General features: G+C 46.1%; 2 protein-coding genes across 3 annotated transcripts in view; one reads left to right on the top strand and one right to left on the bottom strand.

Moving 5' to 3' along the window:
• Positions 1–14,147, top strand: part of RFTN1 (raftlin, lipid raft linker 1) — a 216,145-nt gene extending 201,998 nt beyond the window's left edge. The window contains exons 8-10 of the mRNA XM_037845461.1: positions 2,072–2,175; positions 5,246–5,327; positions 12,741–14,147. Coding sequence (XP_037701389.1) covers positions 2,072–2,175; positions 5,246–5,327; positions 12,741–13,163 — 609 coding nt within the window. The 3' untranslated portion in view covers positions 13,164–14,147. The remainder of the gene's footprint in view (positions 1–2,071; positions 2,176–5,245; positions 5,328–12,740) is intronic.
• Positions 14,148–16,453: 2,306 nt separating this feature from the next.
• OXNAD1 (oxidoreductase NAD binding domain containing 1) overlaps positions 16,454–25,873 on the bottom strand; it is an 89,394-nt gene continuing 79,974 nt past the window's right edge. The window contains exon 8 of one of the 2 annotated variants that reach the window (XM_037845530.1): positions 16,454–16,649. In XM_037845530.1, coding sequence (XP_037701458.1) covers positions 16,647–16,649 — 3 coding nt within the window. In that variant the 3' untranslated portion in view covers positions 16,454–16,646. Of the gene's footprint in view, positions 16,650–20,994; positions 21,905–25,873 lie in introns of those variants that run through there. The other variant, XM_037845522.1, reaches the window with a different exon arrangement.

Below are 25,873 nucleotides of genomic sequence, written 5' to 3'. Positions count from 1 at the left end.
CCTTCCGCTGCTGCAGTATTTCTAACAGACAGGGCTGATCCCTTAAAAGTCCCATCTTTTTTTTTTTTTTCTTAACATGGAAAATAATAGGAAAGATTAGATTTGAGGTAACAGCTGATGGATTCTGGCTGCAGAATTGTTGGTTCTTTCTTTTGCCAGAAAGGACCTAAGAGATTACAGTGGCTCTCAAATTTAGTACTTGGAGGGCTAAACACTGATTCCCAGGCCCCACTCCAGAATTTGATTCAGCAGGTCTTGGGTGGGGGCCTGAGAACTTGCATTTCTAACGAGATGCTGATGCTGCTGCTTGTCCAGGGACCACACTTTGAGAACCACTGATACAGGCAAATCTTTTTTGTTTTATTGAGGTGACATTCACATAACATAAAGTTAACCATTTTAAGTGTATAATTCAGTGGCATTTAGTGCATTCACAGTGTTGTGCAGCTACCACCTCTATCTGGTTCTGACACATTAGCATCACCCAAAAGAAAGCTGTGACCAGTTACTCCCCACTCCTGCCTCCCCCAGTCCCTGGCAACCACCAGTCTGCTTTCTGTCTTTATGAGTTTACCCATTCTGGATATTTTATATTAATGGAATCAATCCTAGATTTTTATAGAGTTGAGGAAACTGAGGCTCCCAAAGGAGAAATTAATTGCCAGGGTTCAAATGACTTGGTGACACACGGACTGATGCTCAGTTGTGGAAGCTTTAAAAAGCCATTTAAAGAGGCAGGGCTGGTTGTTCCTCATCTCTCTTCTGACCCCCTAGCCCAGGGCAGGCAGGTGAGCTGGTCCATTTCCAGAAGGCCTCCAGAAAGGACACCACCCCACAGGACAGGCACAGCCCTCGATGGTCCCCGTCCTGTACAGAGCCCTCCAGGCTAAGGTCACACATGCTGCTCTCTCCTCCCGAGTTAAGCCCACTAGCACTTCAGGCCCTGCCTTCCAGCTCTGCCTTCTGATTTGTGCATGACGGATTTCTCCCCCCATGGAAATCGCCGGTCAGATTTCTGCTCACCCTTTGAGCCCCACGGAGCCTGTCTTGACCATAGCTGTCATCCCTCTCGTTTCTGCCGACAGTCCACACCCCGTGGCTCTGCCAGTGGTCCATTTTGTATTCCAGTTACTTGCAGGTTTGGGCTGTTGCCTCTGCTGGGTGAAGTCTAGCAGCCAGGACTTTGCCTTAGTTCACCTTTGTACCCACCTCCTCGGAAACACAAGAGTGAATCCATGTGGCCTCAGACGTTGGAAAGAGCCTGGACACATGTTTGTGATCTTCTGAAGCCAACTAGAGGAGGAAGCCACACTCACAGAGACAGGTTGCAACATATGCACCAGCCCAGGGCAGGGGCTGCACTGTCATTGTTAGTGAGGAGCCCCGAGTGAGAAATTAGGCGTTCTGCAGTGGGAATGTCCGCTTGCGAAGCCAAATTTAGCGGCCTCCAGCTAAGGTCTTCTCCCTGTGGGAGTGGAATCGCATTCTTACGTTGGAAGGCAAATGTTTAGTCTTACCCACCTACTTCCTGATGTGAACTAAAACATGGGCTGGGTTCATTTATCTCTGTGTGGCAGGGTGCAGAGCAGAGGTGAAACTCCCCTGCGTGCGTACACACTCGGGCACACGTGTGTGCACACACGTTGCTGCCCTGGCTGGATGCAAATGGTTTGATCGCTTTTCAAATGTAATTTAACTCCCCGTGACACGCTCTGAAATCGTCCAGAGCAGCATGTGTTGTCACATGCCCTGGATATGTCTTTGAGGTGAGGTGATTGTGCTGCTTCGGTGAAAGTCACAGGAGGCTATTTGTCCAGAAGAGAATCAGACAAAATTAATGGATTAATCCTTTGACTCTAATTCCTTGCCAACTGCACAGACTGACTCAGGCCTGGAAAGAAATCCCCTGTTGGCTGTTCGGCTCCTAACTCTCACTCCTCCGTAGGCCTGGGAGCGGGGCCTCCACTCTGCAGGGCAGCGCATCTCTTCACTCCCTTGTTGGCTGGTGGTTTCTGTCGCTCGCGGGCGGCTTGAGGCAGCAGCAGCCCTCACGGTGGCCTTTCCCCTCCAGGGCGTCGAGGTGCAGACAGACTACGTGCCCCTGCTGAACTCGCTGGCCGCCTACGGTTGGCAGCTCACCTGTGTGCTACCCACGCCCGTCATCAAGACCACCAGGTAACAACAAAAAAAGTAGCTGTTATTGAACGCTTACTGCACACTCGGCCCTGCGCCTCATCAGTGCTTTACCTGTTGTGGGTTGAACTGCGTCCCCCAGAAAGATACATTGAAGTCCTAATCCCTGACCGCGAGAATGAGACCTTATTTGGAAATATGGTCGTTATAGCTTATAGCCAGAATTAGGCAAGGTAAGGTGGGGTCCTGTTGAAGTCGGGTGTGCCCTGCGTCCAGTGTGACAGGTGACCTTCTAAGAAGGGGAGGATTGGACACACTGAGACCTGGGGGAGCAGCAGAGATGGATAACCAGGGATTGCCAGGAAGGAAGGCTTCTCCCCTACGGGCGTCAGAGGGAACAAGGTCCTGCTGACACCTGGATTTCAGATTCCCCCTCCTGACAATATATTTCTGTTGTTTGAAGCCATCCAGTTTGTGGTACTTTGTTGAGGCAGCTCAAGGAAACAAAGATGCATTTACAACTTATTTAGTCCTTGTGAGGCTGGTACGGTTAAATAAACCCTCCAGATGGGAAGTGACAGAGCCAGGGTTTCAGACTCTTCACCACCAGCACCCAGAGCATACTGCCCTGCACCCCTGTTTCCGATGGGGAGCCTTGGCCAGTGAATCTTTACTGTCCAGCATGTCAGAGATTAGCCACCTGGGCTGAGGTGGCCCATGGTCCCATGTCCTCGGATTCCAAAGAAATTCAGCACCTACTGTGTGCCCCGCACTAGGCTACAAAGACACTCTATGTATAAAATTTCATTCAGCCCACACACAGAAAAAAATTGTATGAGGCAGGAGTTTTTTATTAAGCCCATTTTACATCCAAGGTGGTGGGGAGGCAGAGGGACTTGTCCAAGAGCATGGCACATGGCCCCGCGAAGGGGACGTGAAGACCCAGCGCCTCACCCTTGCTGGTGGCATTCTCTTCAATTCCACGTCCATTGCCGTGTGTCCATCCTCAGTGCTGCCCACTGTCCCTTGAGCCCTGGGCTGGTCCCAACCCTAAGGCTTTCCATCTATGTTTGGGTTTACTATCTAAAGTAGTCCTCCTAACAAGTCTGTGAAGTCGTAAGCATAGGTATCTTCTCCATTTTACAGAGGAGGAAACTGAGACTGAGAGGCCTAGTCACACACCTGAGGTCACACAGCCAGTAAGTGGCACAGCTGGGACTAGAACTTGGTCTGTGGAGTTGGGTCCTCCCGTTACAGCTGGCTGCCTTTCCGCTGCCCTGTAGGGACACCCCCTCCCATGGCCCTCAGCCGCCACCTTCCACGAGTCCACACTCTCACTGCAGGTGATGGGCAGCATGAGAATAAGGCCGATGACCCGGGTGGGTGGCAGGGCAGTGGAGCCCCAGAGCCCAGATTGCAGGTGGAGAACAATAGGATCAGCACCCTTCATGGGTCCCTTTCTCTTCCCCACTGGGGTTGGGCCCCCAACACATCTCCCTCCTGCCCTGGAGCCTGTGAGGTTCCCCATGCTTGTGGGAGCCAGCTGGCAGCCCCCTTTGGGCCTCTTGGCCTCTGGGAGCCGCCACATTGTCTCACAGCCAAGACTTCCACAGGCACAGGTGATGTGGCGGAGTGGAAAGACCTGGATTTGTGGTCTGAAGACTTGAGCCCAAGTCCTGAGTCTGCCACTTGCTAACACTATCTTGGTCAAGTATGTGGCCTCTCTGAGTCAGTTTCGTAGTCTATAAGATAGATATAATGCTTACTGCACCATCCTTTCCAGAGGACAAGAATCAAGATGAGAATATATGTGAATGTGAAGCCCGAGCTGGGCTCTGAGCTCTCCTAAGCCCAGAGAGTGACAGAGTCTCTGTCTGTCTGTCTTTGTCTGGAACATTCATACCTCCTAAATAATCCTCTACTTCCCTGCTCCTTAGATGAACCCTCAGAGTGGAATGGAGAGAGCACGGAACCACACAACTGTGTGTTGGAATCCTAGCTGTGTGATCTCCGGCCTGTTACTTAGCTGAGCTCTAGTTTCCTTCTGTGAAAGTGGTGGTCCGATGCCTTGGAGTGGTTTGGTGAGGCTTCAATGGGAAGTCACCCAGCCCAGCACCTGGCATGCAATAGGTGCTGAGTAAATGCTAGTTCTGTCCCTCCTTTCCCTCTGCGACTCCTGGATGAATACAGTAACACATTGCTTTACCAGAGATGTTTGCAGAATAGAGATTTAAAGAAGTCATCAGAAGGGTGGGGGCAAGAGAGGAAATAATGACCTCCTTTGCATCTTTAAAGGCAGCCCCGTGGGGTCCTGTCTGCTGAGAGGAAAGAGTACTCACCGTACTACGAAAAATGACAGTTTCCTGTGCGGCCTCTCGCCCTTCTTGTTAATGTGAGTCAGAGCTGGTTAACAGGTGCACTAGAGGGTTGCACTGCTGCATCGATGCCCACCTGGTGCCCGTGTGCATCACTGCACCTGCAGAAGCTGCAGGATCTTTTGGCTCAGTGGGAAGGACTAGATCAGGCCCACAGCCAGGACCTGTGCACCAGCCCAGCTCATCACCCAGGCCCTGATCTACCCTCCTGACCTGAGCTGACCAGGCCCTCTGTGGCGGCATTACCAAACACAGATTTGGAAAAGGCCATCCCCAGCCCCTTTGAGAGTCACTGAAGAAGCCAGTTTGTCATCATCTGGCCAAGATGCTAGGCTTTTATTTGACATGAAGGGCGTGGGAGTTTCCAACTATGAAACTGACTCTGCAGGGGCACCCAAAAAAGCTTTTGTTCAGAGATAATTGTTTAGTGCTTCCCTCTGCCCATGACTTTCTTTAAATCTCTATTTTGCAAGTATCTTCTCTGCTAAGGTGATGCGTTACTGCATTATCTAGGAGTCAAAGAAGGAAAGGACACAGAGAACTAACATTTACTTACCCCTAGAGTCAAGGATGGATAAGAGTGAAGAGTGGTTGATTTCTAACCTCAAACGATTTGATGGTGCCTTTCTTTCTGTGGGTGGTTGGCCTTAAGGAAGTTAGAAATTGCAACATGGGTAGCAGGTTTTGGGTTTTCCCATGTATAACATTACTCACTCTCAGCTCCATGTGTGTTACAGGGAGGGAAATGTATCCACCAAACAGATTGTCTTTCTTCAGAGACCCTGTCTACCTCAGAAAATCAAGAAGAAAGAATCGAAGGTAAGTGACCTTCATTGCCTTCCTCGATTTTCCTTAGCAGGGCTTCACCACCAGTGGATTTTCTCCAGCAGTTGGGGAGGGAGCTTGCTCCAGCTGCCAGGGGCTCTCCGAACCCAAGGAGCATTTCAGCCCCTTTGCAACCTGAATCACGCCCATGAGTGCTGAAACGGGGACGGATGGAGGGACTTGAGGGTCTTGCCTAGCAGTTTCCTCGCTGATCAGGCCAGAAGAGCAGGTGTTTCTCTTGCCACCCAGACATGCCAGCTGTTCCCAGTAGGCTGAAAATAGGGGCATGACGTCAACTGCAGTCTGCCCTGGTGGTGGGCGTGGCTTGACCTCGTGACCAGCTTTGCTGTATCTTAATCTCATTACAAGCAGGTCGGAGTTGTGTCCTGCCCTGTGAGATCCCTCAGGACATCAGAAGTTTGGAGGCTGCAGGATGATCTTGGCAGAGAGACCTTGCCAGTGTCCCTTCCTGACAGTCCTCTGAGTGACAGCTGCTGAGGTAGACTCAGCCCATTCTTAGCCTAAGGTAGTGTGAATCCTCAGGCCAGGCTGACCTTGGGGATCCCAGGACCCCTTTTTCCCTCCCTGAAAGTTATCTGAACCATCAGGGAAACACATTTGTCCTGAGATACTGTGACCTTTCTCAGAAAATCTTCTTCATGCTTCCGCAAGTCAAGCCCACATCCTCCTAGATGATTCTGATGTTTCAAACTCCCATGCTTTGCTGTGGTGCTTTTCCTGTGAGTGTTTCACTAGTTGCTCAGGAAAAAGCCAATGAGTTCACCAAAGCCCCAGTCAGGGGTCACCTGAATCCAGCTCCTCCCTCTTTGAGGACTGAGGCCACTCTCAGGGAGAACGTGCTGGAGCTGCTTCATCTTCTCACACTTGGCACCATCCCATCTCCACGCTCCCCTCTCGGTTCCTCATGTTCACTGGGCACAGAACCACAGACAGGAGCATTAGACCAGTGGACAGATTGGAATAGCCCATCACCACCAGCAAATCCAAGGGGAGCCACTTAAAGAAGGAATGCCAAGGAAACAGTGACTTGAAGCCAGATGGGCTCAGTGCAGAGATAGGTCTCCAAGCTCTGAGATGTTAATGTGACAGGTGACAGCAGCGGTGGCCCAGAAGGCAGCTGCTGAAACTGCCATTAACCACCAGGAGCAGACAGCCATTGGATGGAAGATGGATCGGCTGTGGGACTCCCTCATTTATAGGTCAGCTGTAGCTCACAGGGAATGAGTGCATTCATGGAAAGAGTGACATGAAACAAGCCATGCACAAGATGTCTCCCATCAGACATTAAAAGAAATCAGGCTTCAGCCCTTAAGGGAGGGAGGTGGCACCACCTTTTCTTTCCCAAATGTTCCTGATTGTGGTGCAGATGGATTCCAAAGGCTAGAAATGTGGTTTGATTTTGGTAGGAAGGGCCTGGCATCCACAGAGGGAGATGAGCCAATAAAAGCGTGATTGCACAGACAGATTTCAGAGGTAGATTTTTAAAGCCACTTCAAGAAGGTAGAATGACTTTCTTCCGGGAAAATCCAGAGAGGATGGGAGTCCCCCCCTCCCCCCAATAGAAACTTCATACCCTAATCAGCTAAACAAATATGGGTTGACTGCTTTCTCTTTTAGTGATGTATTTATCCCCTAAAACTACAGGTGGCTAATGTCAGTACTTGTTCTATGGAGTCCCAGAGAGAGGGACTTGACAGCCAAACCTCTTGAAAGAGTTATCTGCACTCATTGTATCTGCCCTAAACCCCTCAGCTGACTCCCACAGTGTCCAGTCTTCCTCCTGTGTGAGCCCCTTGCAGCACTGACACTGCTGCCCTGTCCCCCCAAGCACTTTTTTCTCTTGACCCCACCCACCACATTCTCCACGTTTTCCACCCCTTGATGGAGTTCCTTAGTATTCTCCTGTCACTTTCTTCCCTGGAAAAACTCATTCATTCCCAGGGCTTCACTAGTCACCTATGCTGATGATGCATCTGCATTTTCAGCCCACACCTGTCCTCTGAACCCCCAGATCCACCTGTCTTGATGCTTACTCAGCATCTCCACTTGGATGTCTCAGAAGCACCTCAGATTCCGTCTGAGACCAAACTCAGGATGTTTCCCTTCCTCTCCTACCTGCTCCACCACCCCCCATCTAGAGGAATGGTCAGCTGTTGACCCAGACACATCCACCACTTAGGGGTCCTCCTTGCCCCCCCCCCACCCCTTTCTCCCCATTCTCTCTATCCTTAAGATATGCCTATTCTAGGTCCTAAAAACTCTGGAGTTCCTCACCTCTCTCCACCATCACTTGCCTCAACTACAGCAATCCCTTAATAATAGGGCTCCTCACACCAACTGTGTCCCCCTTTAAATATCTTCTCCATTCAGAGTCAAAGTGATCTTTTAAAAAGCAAATTCAGTCACTGCTCAAAGCTGTTGTAAAGCTCTGTGTTACTCTTAAGATAAACGGGGACATCTGCAGTGTGGTCCTAGGGCCCTGTGCAAGCTGGTCCTTCATCACTTCCCCCTGCCCCTCGTTCTCTGCATCAGGGCCACCCTGGCCTCCATGTGCTTCTTTGTCCCCTCCTGCTACAGGGCCTTTGCTTTGGCTGTCCCCTCTGCCTAGAGAATTTCCCCCTTTATATCTCCACCCACGCATCATTATCTCAGGACAGTTTCTCTCCTTTTAGCCCAGGTCAGGCTCTTTTGTAATACACTCGCAAAGAGCCACTTTCCTCTCCCTTCAGCACCTTCCTCTCAGCTTCTAATTATGCATGGTTATTACTTCTCTTCTGGAACAGTCAGGCATTAATTCCATGAGAGCAAAGACTTTTCTTTCTCTTACTGTCATATACCCAGTACCTGGCTTTTAGTTGATACTTGATAAATATTTGTCAAATCAGTGATTGAATCCTCAAACTTCTAAGCTTGGGACATAGATAATACATCTAGCTCTAGGATTTCAATGCCTGCACTGAGATGTAAGAAAAGAAATTGCAAGATTGGCACACCGAGGATGCCGCATATTTTGTCCACTTTTTATCAGCAAAGCAGGCACAATTCTCCATTCAAGACTTCTCATCATTGAAGGGAAATCTCTTTGTGTGTATGTGATGTGGTTTTCAAAGCAAATATGAAACTCCTTCAAAGGTAATAGGTGATTTCCACAACACCAGAGATGTCTTCCTTCCAGCTAATAGTGGAGACAGATTCCTGGACATTTTTTAAAATGTGCAAATTAAATCCATTAACCCCTGCTAACATGAGATTCTGGACACATGCAGCTGAATTTTTTTTTATGCAGTTATTTCCGAGTTGGACAGCTAGATACTGGCAAAGACACTCAGATGCCACAGACACTCGGGCTTGGGGAGGCCCTGACATCAGTGCAGTCAGACTCTCCCTGGTACTGCCCCAATATGGAACCTGTTCTCCAGGCTGGGCTGCCTGCCTTTGAATCGTGTGGATGTTAAAGACCTCACCTCAAAGCCTCAACCAGAAAAGGTGTCAAAATCCCAGGCAATGCCATGTCCCTGGCCTCTTTTCTTGTTCTCTGAGCCTTGGTATCTAGAATGAGTTTTGTTGTTTCTTAAAGACTGTTCCCCAACTTAAAGGGGAAAGAAAGGCCTGGGTAGTGAAGGGAAGCAGGCGTGGATGATACACACAAAGTTGGGCTGTGGGAGGGCTGGGCAGATGTTATTTTCTTCCCAGCTCTTTCTTGTGCAGCTACACCCTGCATATTTTGAGTGGTTTTCACAATGTAATCTGTGGACCAGCAGTATCACCTGGGACACATCACCTGGGAGTGTGTTAGAGAGGCAATGTCTCCCTCCATTCCCCGGACCCAGAGTCAGAAACTCGGTCCCAGGCAGGCAATCTGTATCTTAATAAGAACTTCAGGTAATTCTGATGTCCGTCCAAGTCTGAGAGCCAGTGTCTTGGTTGAATAGTTTAGGGTCTTTCCAGGCATACCTGTGTACAGACATCCATTCAAATTTTATCATTATTGATTTTTTTAAAATGGGCCTGTCAAGGAGCCTTCACGGTAGATACTTGTTTCTAAAAAGCTGAACTAAAGCATCTTTAATGGCAGTTAAATCCAGATTTCCATTAGCTGACCACTGACCTAGTGACTCCAGTGCCTGACCTAGCAGATATGTCTTGCCATCGTTAAATCTGTAAGCTGAGGCACTTACACATTGTCCTGAGCCGTTCAGAAATGTGTGGCTCCCTTCTCTTCCTCTCGTCTCCTCTCTCTCAGGCAAGAACCTCAAAGCCTGTCCCCAAGAATGAGAGTCAGGGAGGGCAGTTGGAACCAAAGAAACCCATATTTGAATTCCACCTCTGCTGTTTCCTAGCTGTTTGACTTAAAGCAAGTTACTTAGTCTCTCTGAACTTCTAAATACTCATCTATAAAATGGGGCTTTGGGGATTCAGTGAAATGTGAACCCCTGTCACATATAGTAGAAGCCTCAGTATCCATTTGTTCCTTCCTTGGCAGATGTTCTGCAGAAAATCTGCCTTCCCGACTCTGAACATTCAATTTTTAGATTATCAAGACCTGAGTTTTGGCCACCGCTATTCCCCTGCAAAGGAGAAAAGGAGAAAAAGGGAAAACTCGAGTCAGAGTCTCCCTGGGTACCTGGCTGCAGCACCTGTGACAGCTGTGGTGGGATGGGGAGCCAGCTGTCACCAGGAATTGGTGACGTCACCCACAAATCCATCTGAGGACACAAAACAGCACAGTCCTTAGAAGGTATTTGGCTTTGCAGATTTTTCTGTGATGACTCTGAAGAACAGAAAACAAATAGTTCCACCCAGCTCGGCACCGACTGTCCCGCATCCTACTCTACACTGAAACCTGGCAAGTTCCTTGAAAAAGTGGGTGGTGTGCCACCTTGCACAGAGTCTGTGTTCTCCTGTCATATTAGATCAACAAAGCGTTTAGTATTAAGAAAAAAAAAAGCTCCAAGGATGGAAGGCCTAGCAAACGGAGTTGTCCGTGGTTGAACACCACAGCTGCAGAGGGCGTGATTCACGGCAACCCCTGGAGGGTGTGCCAACAGCCCTGGAGGCAGAGACAACTGATTTAGGCATCAGGAATTTAAGACTCAGATTAATAACTTGCTTGAGGTCAGATAGCTAACGAGTGCCAGAACTGGTGTTTGAACCAAGGTCTTAGCCACCATAGTATAATGCGTTGACATTTTAGCGTTTTATAGCCTCTTAGCTGGAACAGTCTCACCATATTTTTGACAAAAGTTAAACTTCCTCTGGCTTCCCTGATAGCTGACTGCCCCTGGAGTACTACAGGCTTAATCACCCTTTTTCTAGAAATGTACAGAATGCAGAGGCTCTATTTGGGGGCATCCATTTAAAAAAAAAAAAAAATTTTTTTTTTTTTTTTTAAATGCTATGGCAGCTGCATATTGCGATGCAGCAGTGTGTGAACCATGATAACTCCATGCTGGAGGGCTAAGGAGGGTTGGTTTTTGAGGCAGCAGAAATGAAGCTAAGATCTGACGTTGGTGCCCACCACCAGTGGGTCCTGGGAGCCTTGAGATGCCGCACTCTGCAGTCTGAGGAAACACTTTACCTGTAGAGTGATTCCATTATTAGAAAATCATAGCTTGGGTGGAAAAAGCTCACACCATCTCCAAAGGGAAGTCTGTCAGCTATGGTATGAGAGAATCCCCAAAAAAGTGAGAACACCATCCAACATTGTAGATGAAACCATGTGGGGATTTGGGGGTTCGAGGGAAGGGGTATGGGGGAAAGGAGGACAAGATAAATGTTAAATCCTACCTTCAACCCGTATTTTACACCTTTTTTCTCTATACTGATGGACTATTCAAATTTATCAGTCTTGTCCAAGAGGTGTTAAATCCAAGAATCCCATGTTGTGTTAAATCTCAGGATCCTGTGTTTAGAATGTTTTTATTTGAGGAAATAGATCTGCACCCCTGAAAACTCTGCAAAGGTGGCAGATTTTTAAATTTTTACACAGTACATTTTGGGGTTTTCCTAGCAAAACACTCAGAACTATTTACAACACAGTAAACCTATGAAATTGTTTCCCATTAATGTTGCAGCTTCATTCCTGGGTGAAGCCCAGCAAGAGCTAAAGGCTCCCTTTATTTTTCTTTCGATCACAGAATGTCTAAGACTTAAGTACACACTTGGTGAGACCACTGGGTGCAACCAAAGTGGAAGGAAGCGACAGTGGTGGGCGCCTCACCTATAACCCGTGGGCACTGGGGGTTGTGAGCTGCCCCTTCAAGGCGGCGGACAGCCGGGTCTCAGGATCCGCGACCTCCTCTCCTAGTGAGTCGTTCCCTCCAGCTGGGGATCCTGACTCTGGTCCTCACCTGCTGTATTCGTTTCCTGGGGTTGAGTAACAAATGATCATAAATTTGGTGGCTTAAAACAGCAGGTATTTATTTATTCTCTCACAGTCCTGGAGGGTAGAAATTAGAAATCAGAAATCAAGGTGTAGCTCTAGTACTGACTGCATGACCTGCGCCTCTGTTGACTTCCACGTCACATGGGGAAACATTCCACTGCAGGTCGGGGCTCCCTAAGCAGCAGCCTCTGAGATGGGGATTGGGGTGGAGGAGAGTTTTTAGAGGACTGCCCTTAGGATCAACACCTGTGGGGGGAAAAGAGGGCGCAGAAGCAGCAGAAGGAGAAGGTGGGCTGTGATGTAGTCGCCACAATCACCTCACCCAACCCCCAGGTAGCTCTGGAGCTGGGATGGCCTTTCAGAGTGGTCCCGAGTTGGGACAGGGGTGTCGGGCCTTTGTACCCTGCCACCCCTAGACCTTAGGTGGTTGGTGGGGCTCTCTTGCAGAGAGGGGCTCAGCTGAGGGCTACTGGTCAGCAGCAGTAAGTCTGCCAGTCTGCATGGGGGCTCTGGGTGGCACAGGGCAGCACCCTCCCATGTTGTGTGCCTGCCCGACTCACGCGGTGCTCCGAGGATCAGGAGAGAGAACGCCTGCCCAGTGCTTGGTGATCAACAGTCTGCTCAGAATGGAGCACTGCCACTTAAGGACTGCCCCCCCATCTCCTCTCCCAACCTAGCCCTCCATATGACAGGATTTCAGGATCCCGTTTCCCATGTGGGCTTTTGGTATGGGACCAATTAAAACTTTCCCTCCTCTCCCCACTCCCACAGAACCCTGAAATCCATGTCTAAAATACACGATGCAGAGGGCACCCAGCAAACTCTGGCAGGGGGCATGATGTGTTTCGTGCTATGATTTAAATTTGGTGTCTCTTGTGCTCCCTTCAAAGAATACTGAGAACTCCACTGCACACCCAGAGATGTGACTTGGCTATGAACGGAAACAAGCGTTCAGACAGTGTATTATGCATTTATTTATTCCCATCCTCTCTGATTTCCAGTTTCAGTGGCGATTCTCCCGAGAAGAAATGCACAACAGGCAGATGAGGAAATCCAAAGGTAAACTCAGTGCCAGAGACAAACGACAAGCAGAAGAAAATGAGAAGAATGTAGAAGACCAGTTTTCCAAAGCTGGAGGCATGGGAAACTGTATACTGGCTCAGCATCAGGATGGGGTCCTGGGGGACGAGGAGGACACTGCCTCCGAGGGGATGAGTGTGTCTGTCCAAGAGGTGGGGAAAGAGAAGCTGGGCCCTGACCACCAGCTCTGTGGGGATGTGGAGGATGGGGCAATGCAGAACGGTTCTGCCAGCCACAGCCAGGCCGAGGCAGGGGGCTGTACTGGGCACTCTGGTCCTGGAGAGGATGCCTGGGATGGGGGCTCTGATAATGTCACTGAGCCCGCTATGGCCAAAGAAAACTGAGTCTTGGACAGTTTGTCTGGAGCCAGATGAGTTGGCAACCCTGAGGCACCCTGTGGGGAGCTGGTTAGGAAGCTGGTCTGCCTTGGCGTTGAGTGTTACCCTTTGGCTTGGCTTGACCTCTCCTTGTGTGTTTCCCCGGGGCCGGGCCCCCGACAGTGTTGGTTTCTGCACATCATTTCACAACATGTTGTGATGCCCAGTGTTAGAATGTGAGGTCAGGTTGTTTCTCCTAGACCTTGGGGCTGGAGGCCCAGCCCTGGCTCCTCCACTGCTCCCCTGGGAGGGTCTGGACCACCCAGTGCCTGCGTCTGCCCCATAGGGCCTCCAGGAAACATTTGCATCAAATCCATGGACCTCTTTGGCTGCAAACCAAGGCTGGGGCTTACTCCCAGTCCTGCTGGGGCAGTGTCCGTCCCCCACTACTTTGTGCGGCCATTTGGTGACTTTGGGCAGCACCTGGAAAGCCCTGCCAGCTGCCCTTCTCCACCTAAACCCCTCCAACCCTGTTGCTTTAGCAAAGAAAATGACATTGGGGAGGGAGGGTGCCCCACCTTCTGGCTGTTCTCAGAGTAATTCCCATAGATACTGGTAATCTGGAAATGAAGTGAGAATTCTGTTGGCGTACCTGTTCCTGCAGAATGTCCAAAAAAGCATTGTGTTAGTATTAATGCCAAAAAAATTCTGTTTTCAAGTTTTGTATTCAGCACATCATATGAACACATTACTTCCTGTTGTTTCAGGGCATCCAGACTGGTGGGGTGCCCTCGTTATGTGCTATTTTAATCAATGTATCATTGGCCAAGTTGTTACCACGTATGCTGTGTCTATCACGTGTTTATACTGTCCAGAAAGTATTGTTAACGCTTTAAGTAGATGCAGCTGGTGAACCTTGGAGAGAGACTGTTGATTGTCTTGACCAAAACAACAGCCTCTCTCTTCTTTTTCTTGTTAGTTACTTAAAGCAATAAATCATCTATGAATTTAGTGCATCGTCAGTATTGATTATTTATCAGGTCACCAAAAAAGGGCCTAACATCCAAAGAACTCAACCCCATTCCACCCCCCCCCATACTCGCTTTGTTAAGTTTTTATTTTTTAGAACAGTTTTAGATTTACAGAAATATCAAGAAGATAGTTCAGAGAGTTCCCATATATCCCACCCAGTTTTCCCTATTATTAACATCCTGTGTTAATATGGTACATTTGTTATAATTCATGAACCAATATTGATACATTATTAACCACCATACTTTTTTTCAGATTTCCTTAGTTTTTACTGAATGTCTTTTTTCTGTTCTGGGTTCCCTTCCAGGATATCATATACAGTACATTTAGCTGTTGTATGAAGTTTCCTAATGCAGCTGTTAACAAGTGACCACAAACGCAGAGGCTTAAAACAACACAAATTTCTCCTCTTACAGTTCTGGAAGTCAGGAATCTAAAATGGGTCCACAGGATAGTGTTCCTTCTGGAGGCTCTAGAGGAGACTCTGTGTCTTTGCCTTTTCCAGCTGCTGGAGGCCGCCTGCATTCCTTGACTTGTGGCCCCATCCTCCATCTTTACAGCCAAAGCATCTTCTCTCTTGACTTCTCCTTCTACCCCCACAGCTTCTTGCTGACTGTGCTCCTCCTACATCCCTCTCAGAAGGACCCTTGTGATTATACTAGGCCCACCCAGATAGGCTGAGATTTTTAGCTTCATCACACCTGCAAAGTCCCCTTGTTGTGTTTGGGGGGAGGGGGGTATTAGCTACTACAGTTGTCATGTCTCAAGACTCCTTTTGGCTGTTACAGTTTCTCAGACTTCCCTTGCTTATGACGACCTGACAGTTTTGAGGAGTGCTGGTCAGTGTTTTGTAGGACGCCCCTCCATTGAGATTTCTCTGATGTTTCACTCATCATTAAACCAGGGTTGTGGTTTTGGGGAGAAGGACCACAGAAGTAAACTGACATTTTCATCACATCATATCAAAAGTACATACTATCAACTTAACTTACCACTGTTGATGTTGACCTTGACCACCTGGCTGAGGTAGTATTTGTCAAGTTTTTCCTCTGTAAAGTTATTGTCCCCCACTTTCTGTACTCTTCTGAAGGAACTCACTACGTGCAGGCTATACTTAACGAGTGGGGAGTTATGCTCTCTCCTTTATGGCAGAATTCATAAATTATTTGGAATTCTTCTGCATGGGAGATTTGTCTCTTCATTTATTTATTTATTTAATCATTTATTTATATCAATATAGACTCATGGATATTTATTTATCCATACTGCTTTATTTTGTTGCTCAAATTGTTCCAGCTTTGACCATCGAGAGCCTTTACAGTTGGCTCCTGTGTCCCTTTAAGATACCCCCATCAATGTGGTGTTTGCCTTTTGTTTTTTGAGCACTTCCTTACTTTCTGACACTACCAGCTACTCCATGCTCATCTTATATATTTCCTGCCCCTCTCTTAGAATCAGCTATTTCTGATTCTCCTTTTTATTGGAGAATGGTATTAAAAACCAAGATCTGAGAGTTAGGTGTGCTTGTGGCTGCTGGAGTGTCATAGCTTTCAGGCCCTTTCAGCTGACGGCAAGAAATGTGTACACTAACCCTTGTATATACACATATCTCTAAATATCTCTATGTAATCTATATCTATAGTAAGGTAAACATGACTTCACACTGATGGTTCTGAAGCTAATCCATTATCACATGGCCAGTCTAGCCTCCTCCCCTTGCTTTTCTGTACTTTGTGAGTTTCTAACTCCTAGCAAGATGACGACTTTGAATAAGAAAATGAAGCCCCTCAGGAAAACAACACAGCCAGCTAAACATGCTGTAGTTTCTTGTTATTTGTAGAAAGAAGACGGAAAGTGGAATTCAGATGTCACCAGGTGAGTAAGCATCAGGAACACCACCCTCTCTACCCCCTCATTGCCTGGGAAGACCAACCCAGCTGGTGGTGAAGACAAATACACCTTCTGTAAAACAAAATGCCACGCTGATTTTTAAGCATACATCCCAGCTTTAAATTATTTAATGAGCAAAGTCTTTTCCCTGTTTGCAAGGTTATTAAAATAAAATACATCTGCAATATATTTTTATAAAGCAGAACTGAAAACCCTTGTACAGCCACATCGTAGTCTTTCCTCTTAATTTTTGAGCAAACTCCCTACCCCTACCCCCAGAGTGCAACTGAAAATGCGCCGGTTCAAAGAGACGAAAACTATTTTTAAATGACATTTTCCAAAATTATATTTGGTTATTAATACTTAACATTTTGATTTAATAAAAATACTATCTCTTGGCACATGGCTTAGAGGATCACAACTTTTGAAAAATGTGCTAGTCAGCAGCAGGCTGGGACAAAAACAACACTCACCTTTCACAACCCTGGGAAGCACAGAATCCCAGGCTATGTCCTTCAGGTGGAGAGCCTTAAATCACTCAGTTTGGGCTGTTTTTCAGTAATGAAAAAACATTTATGTTGGCTGTGTTTACTGTGGAAAAAAAATTAAAGGTCACTGTAGCTCATTTGAATTCCTTAGGGAGTTTGGCCCTAGAGCCAAGCTAACAATTCCTGAAAATCTTTTTTTTTTTCCATCTAGCCTCTCTACACTCCTGCTGATTCTAGCAAAATAGCAGTCCACACCAGTGGGTCTCAAATTGGCTGAATCTTAGAATCACCTGTGGAGCTTTAAAAAATACTGATGCCCAGGTCCCATCAGACCCCTCCAGAGACTGAATGATTGCTCTGTGGAGCAGCCTGGCGTTGGGGGTTTTTAAGCTCCCCAGGTGATTCTAACTTGCAGCTGAGGTTGACAACCATTGGCCACAGGACCTCTATTAATTGAACCCAGTTTATTCCCTTTGAAATGAAATGCTTTTTACAAATGGTAAATAACCAAGCCCTTAAAATTCAATCCCAGCATCCTGTATGTGCATTTTCAAGTGGGGGGATTCCTGAAGGAAACTTTATTTTCCTGTAATTGCTGGTAAGTAAAAGGCCATCATCTGAACTGACATTTGAAAGCTACAAAGACACGTAGTGTTTGGCACAAGGTGGGCTGTGCGTGTGGTGGTGGTTAGTCTTTGGGGCTGCAGCTGTCAAAGCAGGTATGAAAAAATCAGGAGTTCTGGGGGGCAATCAGGTGAATGAAGGAGGTCTAAGTAATAGCTATAGGCCCCAATTCCACCACTGTGCAGCCGGACAGGGTGTTCCAGGGAGTCTGAGGGACAGTGTTTTGGTTTGCTAAAGCTGCCAGAATGCAATATACCAATGGGGCTTTGTTAGACTACAAATTTAAAATTCTAAGGCCATGAAAATGCCCAAATTAAGGCAGCAAGAGGACACCTTCTCTGAGGAAAGCCTGTGGCATCCAGGGTTCCTCTGTCACATGGGAAGGCACACGGTGACATCTGCTGGTCTTTCTTTCCTGGCTTCTAAGATCTCTCCAAAATGTCTCTTGAGTGTTTCCTTCTGAGTCTCTGTGGGTCCTCTCTCAGCTTCTCCGGGACAAACTCTGGATTTCTCTGAGCTCTGAGTTTCATCTGTATTTTATCCTCTCATACAGGACTCCAGCAAGGGGCTTAAGACCCACCTTGAATAGGGTGGGTCACTTATCCATGGAAAAACAACCTAATCAAAAGGTCCGACTCACGACAGGTCTACACCCACAAGAATGGATTCAAAGTACATGGCCTTTCCTGGGGTACATAGCTCCAAACCTGTGCAAAGATAAGGGAAGGAAAATCCAGTCCCACAGAGGGAACAGAGACTACCTTGAAGGGTTCTGATAGCTCTTTGGCCCAACTGCCTGTGGAGGAGGGTTTTAGGGGAAAAAATCCTCTCCCATTAATAAAAGAGATGTTCTATGAAGCTGTCACTGTATTCTGATTCCGAATGCATTTCTTCGTTCTGTAGGCAAGTGTTTTAAAGCTCCATTCCTTCCCTTTGGAAATTTGAGTTTTTATAGATGTAATAGATGGAGTTCAGCATCACTCACAAAGCAATACAGGAATGGGGTGCGCGGGGCTCCGGCTGAATTCCTACCAAACCTGCTTAAAGAAATGCAGTAACATTGCTCTCAGGTACACACATCACAAGGTCAAAGTACTGACTCACAGAGTGCCTGAGAGACCTATGTTGATGAAGTAGTAATGTTTCATATTGAACCTGGTATTGTGGAAAGCCCAGCTAGGCTCTGGAAAGGGACAGAGTCGGTTAGAATGCTAACTGTACATGTTCTACATGTGTAACCTCAAGTCAATTTCCTCACCTCTCCAAGCATCAATCCATGTGTGGATGGGAGCAATGAGACTCACCTCACCAGGATTTTGTGAGGATTAAGATGTGTGTAACATGCTTGGTCTCTGGCAAGCGCTCTGTGGGTAGCACTTAATTGTAATGCTGAGTGGTAATAATGTAGCAAAGACTTAGTGCCCACTCCATATCCACCAGCTCCTCTGCATTTTCCAGCCCCTTACAGTTTGGGGCCATGTGACTGGATTCCGGCCCCTGGGACATGAGCAATGTTCTGGGCCTGACCTTTAGAAATACTCCCACATGACCCACCAGCCCTCTCTTCTTCATCTCTAGTGCCCTAGGAGTAATTAAAGATGGACCATGCCATGAGTGTTAAATAAACCTTTGCAATGCTCAGCCTGAGATGTTGAGGTTTATCTGTTACCGAAGCAGAGAACACCCCACCCTGACTAATAGAAATACCATAGTTATAATAATTTACAAAGCCTCTATTTTTTATTTTATAAGTAATAAGAGTATCAATCCAATCCTTGTCTGAATTTTCTGAAATCTCCAAATTGATCATACTTTACTAGAGTCCTTGATGCTTGATGGAGCCAGCTTCAAAACAACAAAAAAACACAGTGGGAGGAGGCGTTCTAATTCATTTCCTATAAAGCACATTTTATCAGTAGTCTAATCTAATACATTCATCCTGGCCTGATTAAACCACAAAACATCTTTCAGGAATGGCTCTCAGATACAGCAATGCTTATTAGCAGGAATGTGTTGATGGGACACTGATCACTCACACAATATATTTTGGACACACTCTTCCCAGGGGCGGGGCGCTGTGCTAGGCCCTGAGCTACCTGAGGTTACTAGCCGGCTCTGGGGTTCACGACCAGCAGCAAGCCAGGAGCACCAGTCTGGGACTAAAGATGAAGTCATGAAAGGGCAGGCGAACAGAAGAGCAGGACTGGGATGTGCATAAGCATCAGCACTGCTCCCCAGCTGTTTCAGTGGGTCCCGTTTCTAGCAGCCCCGCTGGTGGACAGCCCCTGGCGATTAGCGCTCTGCCCCCGGCGACCCATCAAAACGACTGATGCAGCATTCCAGTGGGAATCTGCGTTTCCTGTACTTGGCTCCCCGAGTGTGGAACAGGGAAACATGTGGACATAAGATCTAAGGCAAGACCCAACATGCCTTTGGCTGGGATTTCTGAGGTGGCTCTTGCCAAAGACAGCCTGGCCACGTTTTCCACAGGTTCCTGTTGAAACTGATCGTTTCTGTGGCCAGGCTAAGAAAATTAACCCTGGTTGCAGACAGCTGGCTCTCTGAACCTAGCAGGTGCTTGCTTCCTCAGGCCCTCCAAGAGCATGGCTGGCACTTCCCTCCAGCAGCGGTAGCCAGGCTGCACGAGAGACCTGTTTGTGTGGGCATGTGGGGTTATTCACTATACAGATAGTTATTTTGCAATTCCTATACCCCTGTGCAAGGTGCTGGGAAGACAGTGAGCAAGACAGATGCAGTCAAGATCCCTTGGCATTTACAATCTATCTGGAGAGAGACACTAAATTATTGGGCTAATAGTTAGAACTGTGGTAAGGGCTATGGAGAAGCTCCAGAAGCCATGAGGGCATGGAGCAGGGAGACCTCACCGGGGGGCTGAAAGATGGGCAGTCAGAGGACCCACAGAAGGTGGGAGGGCCCAGTGCCTAAAAGCATGGATTCTGGAGCCAGTTTACCTACCTGGTTAGAATCCTGACTCTGCCACTTAGCAGGTGTGTGACTTTGGGCAAGTTATTTAACCACTCTATGCCTTAGTTGCCTCATCTGTAAAATGGGAGTAACAGTTGTTTTGAGAATTAAATAAGTCAATATACGCTAAGTGTTTTGAGAGGGCTGGCCAAAGTAAGTGCTATAGAAGTGTTACCAAGGAGAAGCAAGAACTGGAAAGGAGGAATTCTAAACACTCTGAAGAAAGACACTTGTCATGGTCAAGCAACTGAAGGAAGTCCACCAAGGCAGGTTTGCAGGAGGGGTGGGGGGGGCAAAGTAGTAATGATGAGGTTAGAGAGAGGGGCGGGCCTCATGAACAGTAAGGATTTTGGTCCTCATGGTTGAGAGTAATGGGAGGCCACAGATCAGTTTTAAGCAGGGAAATAACATCAGATTCGCATTTTTTAGATTCCTCTTCTGCTGAATGAGTGATGTAACGGGGGTACAGAGAGGGTGCCAATAAGCAAGTTAAGAGGCCAGGGCTTTAGACTGGATGAGAGTGCTGGTGGCTTGTACCTTGGTGGACAGGGAAAGAAGGGGACAGATTTGAGACATCATTTTGCAACTGACTGGGGAATCAAGGAGGTATTAAAGCTATCAAGCATGTCATAACCAGATGAGTACTGTATTTATCACAGCCATTTCCTGAGAGTAATAAATATTCCAGGGATATTGTCATTAGTGGGAACTTTTCTAGAACCTCTCTTACAGATTGGTTCTCCAGGCTTAAAGAACGAAAACCACTGTTAAATGACCAATTCAGTAGTATTAACAAAGTCACTGAAATGTAAGTCCTGATACCACCCTTAACAAACCTGGAGAACTCTGTCTTTAATTTTTTGGGGGAAAGGGAATTGTTGAGAAGCAGAAGCAGTAGGTGGGGGAGGTACCATCGGTGTGGCACATGGCAATACAAAAGGAACTATTTGTCTTGGCTCTGAGGGGCAGAGCCTGAGTTCTGCCCCTAAACGATTTTTATTTGTTACGCTGGCGATTACAGAAAGCTCTCAGCCAAGCTGCTATCAGTGGTGAACTGCTCTGGTTATCAACTGTGGGGATGGTATCTTAGAAATGGGGTAAAGGAATTCATTCATTCCAGAAATGGTTTAAAAACATGGATCCCATGTTGGTTGACTGGTGGAAGAAGAAAGGTTTTTTACCCTATAACTAAGGCAGTAAAACTTAGACTTCTGAACTTACATTTGTTGCTCACTGGTCATTAAGGTCAGTATGCCTTTGGATTTTTCAGCTGCCTCTAAATATAAAGGTTTAATGCTGGTAAGAAATACATTTCACTTATCACATTGAATATCAAAATGCTTCCTGTAGCAGACCTGTGTTTGTGAACCTTCAGTCCTGGGTACCTCCTATCTTGATTCTTCAACCAAAAGAACAAAAATCATCTTCAAAGGAAAGACAACCAGCAAGCTTGCCAAAGCTTTTGGGCCCATAAAATGCCTAAGTAAATAACTGTTTAAAACTCTTCTTTTTCATGAAGCCAGGGAACCATCAAATCAGCCCATTTTGGCAAGTCCACCTTAAGCCCCAGTAGGCAAATGTTGTCAGTGTATTTCTTAATGGTGATTCCACCATTTCTCTTGGGCTTCGACTGCAGAATTTAATCATCAGTATAGTCCAAAAGTCCTCTATGTCAAACCAAACTTTCCCCTTGCTTCAGTCCAAGGCAATTTCTTCTTCTTCTGTCAACACTGAAGATGCAAACAGTCACTGCAACAATTGATCAAATATATGAAGACAGTTAAGATACTTCAGTTATCTCTCATCAGAATGATCAACTCCCTTGATCTCTAAGGTTCATTTTTCCATCACAAAATTGTAGTATAGTAAAGCTGAAAGGGACTTTAAATTACATAGTGCTACCTACTTGACAGATGAGGAAAGCAAGTTACAGAGAGGTGGAATGAATCCTAAAGGAAGTAAATGGTAGAATGGGGATAAATCAGGTCTCTTGATGCCTGATGCCATGTTTTTTCCACTACACCATATGACCAACCAATCTTTGTCTCATTTTTTGTTTCTTCTCTCTAGGTTCCTAAAGTCTCTAAGAATAGGAAGACCAAGTTGAATAAAGCAAAATCATCTTACTTAACTGCAATGCTCTGGAGATGATGTGTTCTGCTTTAATTTCTTTTTTCTTTTTTTTTTTTTTTTAAGGTATTTGATATGTTTGCCAAATGCCTTCCAAAGAACAGAATCAATTTATTTATTCCCACAAGTATAATATGAAAGCATACATTTTCCTGCATTCTGCCTATCACAATGGGTATTAGAGTTTAAGAATCCAGGTGAAATAATGATAGCTAACAATTTTGAGGACTAAATGTTTAACAACAGCCTAAATGTTCATGACAGCTCTATGAGGTGGGTCTTATTATATCTCTATTTTATTATCCCTATTTTTTTTTTTTCTGCATGGTCATACATTTATGTGTTCACCACCTTCACCATTATCTATATAAGAGCATCTACATTTCTTCCACAAGGCAGGAGGGAGAGTCAAAGAAGGTAGAGAGGCAAAAGAAAGAGGAAACAAAAAAATGACAGCTAGGAAGCAGCAAAAGGAAAAATAACCTTAAATCAAAGTAGAATAAAGAATCAGACAATACCACCAATGTCAAGTGTCTAACATGCCTCCCCTATCGCCCCCTCTTATCTGCATTCACCTTGTTATATCACCTTTGTTACATTAAAGGAAGCATAATACAATGATTCTATTAGTTACAGTCTCTAGTTTATGCTGATTGCATCCCTCCCCCAATGCCTCCCCATTTTTAACACCTTGCAAGGTTGACATTTGCTTGTTCTCCCTCGTAAAAGAACATATTTGTACATTTTATCGCAATTGTTGAATACTCTAGATTTCACCAAGTTACACAGTCCCAGTCTTTATCTTTCCTCCTTTCTTCTGGTGTCTCACATGCTCCCCACCTTCCTCTCTCAACCGTATTCATAGTTACCTTTGTTCAGTGTACTTACATTGTTGTGCTACCATCTCCCAAAATTGTGTTCCAAACCACGCACTCCTGTCTTCTATCACCCTGTAGTGCTCCCTTTAGTATTTCCTGTAGGACAGGTGTCTTGTTCACAAAGTCTCTCATTGTCTGTTTGTCGGAAAATATTTTGAGCTCTCCCTCATATTCGAAGGACAGCTTTGCTGGATACAGGATTCTCGGTTGGCGGTTTTTCTCTTTCAGTATCTTAAATATATCACACCACTTCCTTCTTGCCTCCATGGTTTCTGCTGAGAGATCCGCACATAGTCTTATGAAGCTTCCTTTGTATGTAATGGATCACTTTTCTCTTGCTGCTTTCAGGATTCTCTCTTTGTCTTTGACATTTGATAATCTGATTATTAAGTGTCTTGGTGTAGGTCTATTCATATCTCTTCTGTTTGGAGTACGCTGAGCTTCTTGGATCTGTAATTTTATGTCTTTCATAAGAGATGGGAAATTTTCATTAATTATTTCCTCTATTATTGCCTCTGCCCCTTTTCCCTTCTCTTCTCCTTCTGGGACACCAATGATACATGCATTCTTGTACTTTGTTTCATCCTTAAGTTCCCGGAGACGTTGCTCATATTTTTTCATTCTTTTCTCCATCTGCTCCTTTGTGTGTAGGCTTTCAGGTGTCTTGTTCTCCAGTTCCTGAGTGTCTTCTTCTGCCTCTTGAGATCTGCTGTTGTATGTTTCCATTGCGTCTTTCATCTCTTGTGTTGTGCCTTTCATTTCCATAGATTCTACTAGTAGTTTTTTTGAACTTTTTATTTCTGCCGTATACATGCCCAGTGCTTCCTTTATCTCTTTTGCAATATCTTCTCTAAACTTTTTTATTTGATTTAGCATTAGTTGTTTAAATTCCTGTATCACAGTTGAAGTGCACGTTTGTTCCTCTGACTGGGCCATAACTTTGTTTTTCTTAGTGTAGGTTGTAATTTTCTGTTGTCTAGGCATGGTTTCCTTAGTTATCCAAATCAGGTTTTCCCAGACCAGAACAGGTTCAGGTCCCAGAGGGAAGAAATATTCAGTGTCTGCTTTCTCTGCGGGTGTCTTAGAAAATTGCTCCACCCTTTGATGCCTCGGGTTACTGTGCTTTTCTGCCCAGCAGGTGACGCCTGTTAGCCTATAATTCTTGACTGACGTAAGGAGGTATGGCCGTGTTCCCCCAGGCTCTGGGGTCTGGTTCTGAATGGAAAGGGCCCCACCCCTTTCCTCCTAGAGAAGACAGCCCCCCCCAGGTGGAGGTCATTAGCATTTCAATGGTCTCGCTCTCTGCTTGTGCTGTCTCCATCCTTCCCTGAGTCACAGCCCTGGAAATTGAAAATGACTGGGGCTTTCTCCACTGAGCCGAAAAAGAAACAGACAGTCCCCTTCAGACCCAGTCCAAGGCAACCCTCCGGCTCTCCCAGGTCAATCATCACCCAAAGCCTCTGTCTGTTTTTTGGGGACGCGTACCTGTAGTGAGCAGTTCACACTCGCTACTTAAAACCCCAGTTGGAGCTCAGCTGAGCTGTATTCGCTTGCTGGGGGAGAGCTTCTCGCTGGCACCATGAGGCTTTGCAGCTCGGGCTATGGGGGAGGGGGTCTCACGACTTGGTTCCGCAGGTTTTACTTACAGATTTTATGCTGTGTTCTCGGGCATTCCTCCCAATTCAGGTTGGTGTATGATGAGTGGATGGTCTCGTTTGTCCCCCCGCAGTTATTCTGGATTATTTACTAGTTGTTTCTGGTTTTTTGTAGTTGTTCCAGGGGGACTACTTAGCTTCCACTCCTCTCTATGCCGCCATCTTGCCCCTCCTCCTGGTTTAATTTCTTGAAAGAAATGCTGAAGAATTCATTTCTTTAACGGTGGAGAAGATTTTGGAATGAGCCTTAGGCTGAGAAGTAGTATGTGAAGATAGCCCTCTAAATGGAAAGGAAGGAAACCAAGGTCTCTAGGCCCGGCTTTGCCACTACCCAGCTGTGTGACTTTTGGAAAGCCATCTAACCAGTGTTTCATTTCCCTTATTGGTAAAATGAATACATCATTATTCAATCTGCCTACTTCACAGAAAATTGCTGTGGGGAAAACTAGTGAGATAAAACAAAGTACTCTTTAAGTGCCAAGTACTGCTGCAGTGTTCAGTTGATAAAAGAGCTCCAACCAAAATCCAGATCGCCACTGGATTCAGGTTAACTGCTGAGTTTTCCCATCACTTTCCCTTTATAACTTTACTGGAGAAAGTGAAGTTTGATTGCTATGCATAAGATCTGCTTATATTTAAATAACTTAGAGATGAAAGAAAATGTGGTCAGGAAAATATGGAGTATACTAAAAGCTAGAGTAATTAAAACAGTGTGATATCAGAGCAAGAAGAACACATAAGATCCACAGAAGAGAGTAGAGAGCATAAAACAAAAGCCATCTGTAGATGAAAATTCAGTATATGATAAAGAATCATTACACATCATTGGGGAAAGTATAGACTACTTGACAAATTGTCTTGGGCAGCTGGAGAGTCATCTGGAAAAAGTCAGATTCCTATCTGCTCCCCCACCACCACCACTGCCGCCAACCCATCAAGCATAAAAATAAATGTCCAAAGGATTAAAAACCTATAAAAGTATCAGAAGAAAATATATCCTTAAAGGAGCCAAGGGAAAAGACTGACATATTTGATTACACAAAATTTTTAAACTT

This window comes from Choloepus didactylus, chromosome 1 (assembly GCF_015220235.1).
Source record: "Choloepus didactylus isolate mChoDid1 chromosome 1, mChoDid1.pri, whole genome shotgun sequence".
Taxonomy (NCBI): Eukaryota; Metazoa; Chordata; class Mammalia; order Pilosa; family Megalonychidae; genus Choloepus; species Choloepus didactylus.
The sequence above is the reverse complement of the archived record's forward strand: the minus strand, read 5'-3'. Positions and strand labels throughout refer to the sequence as shown.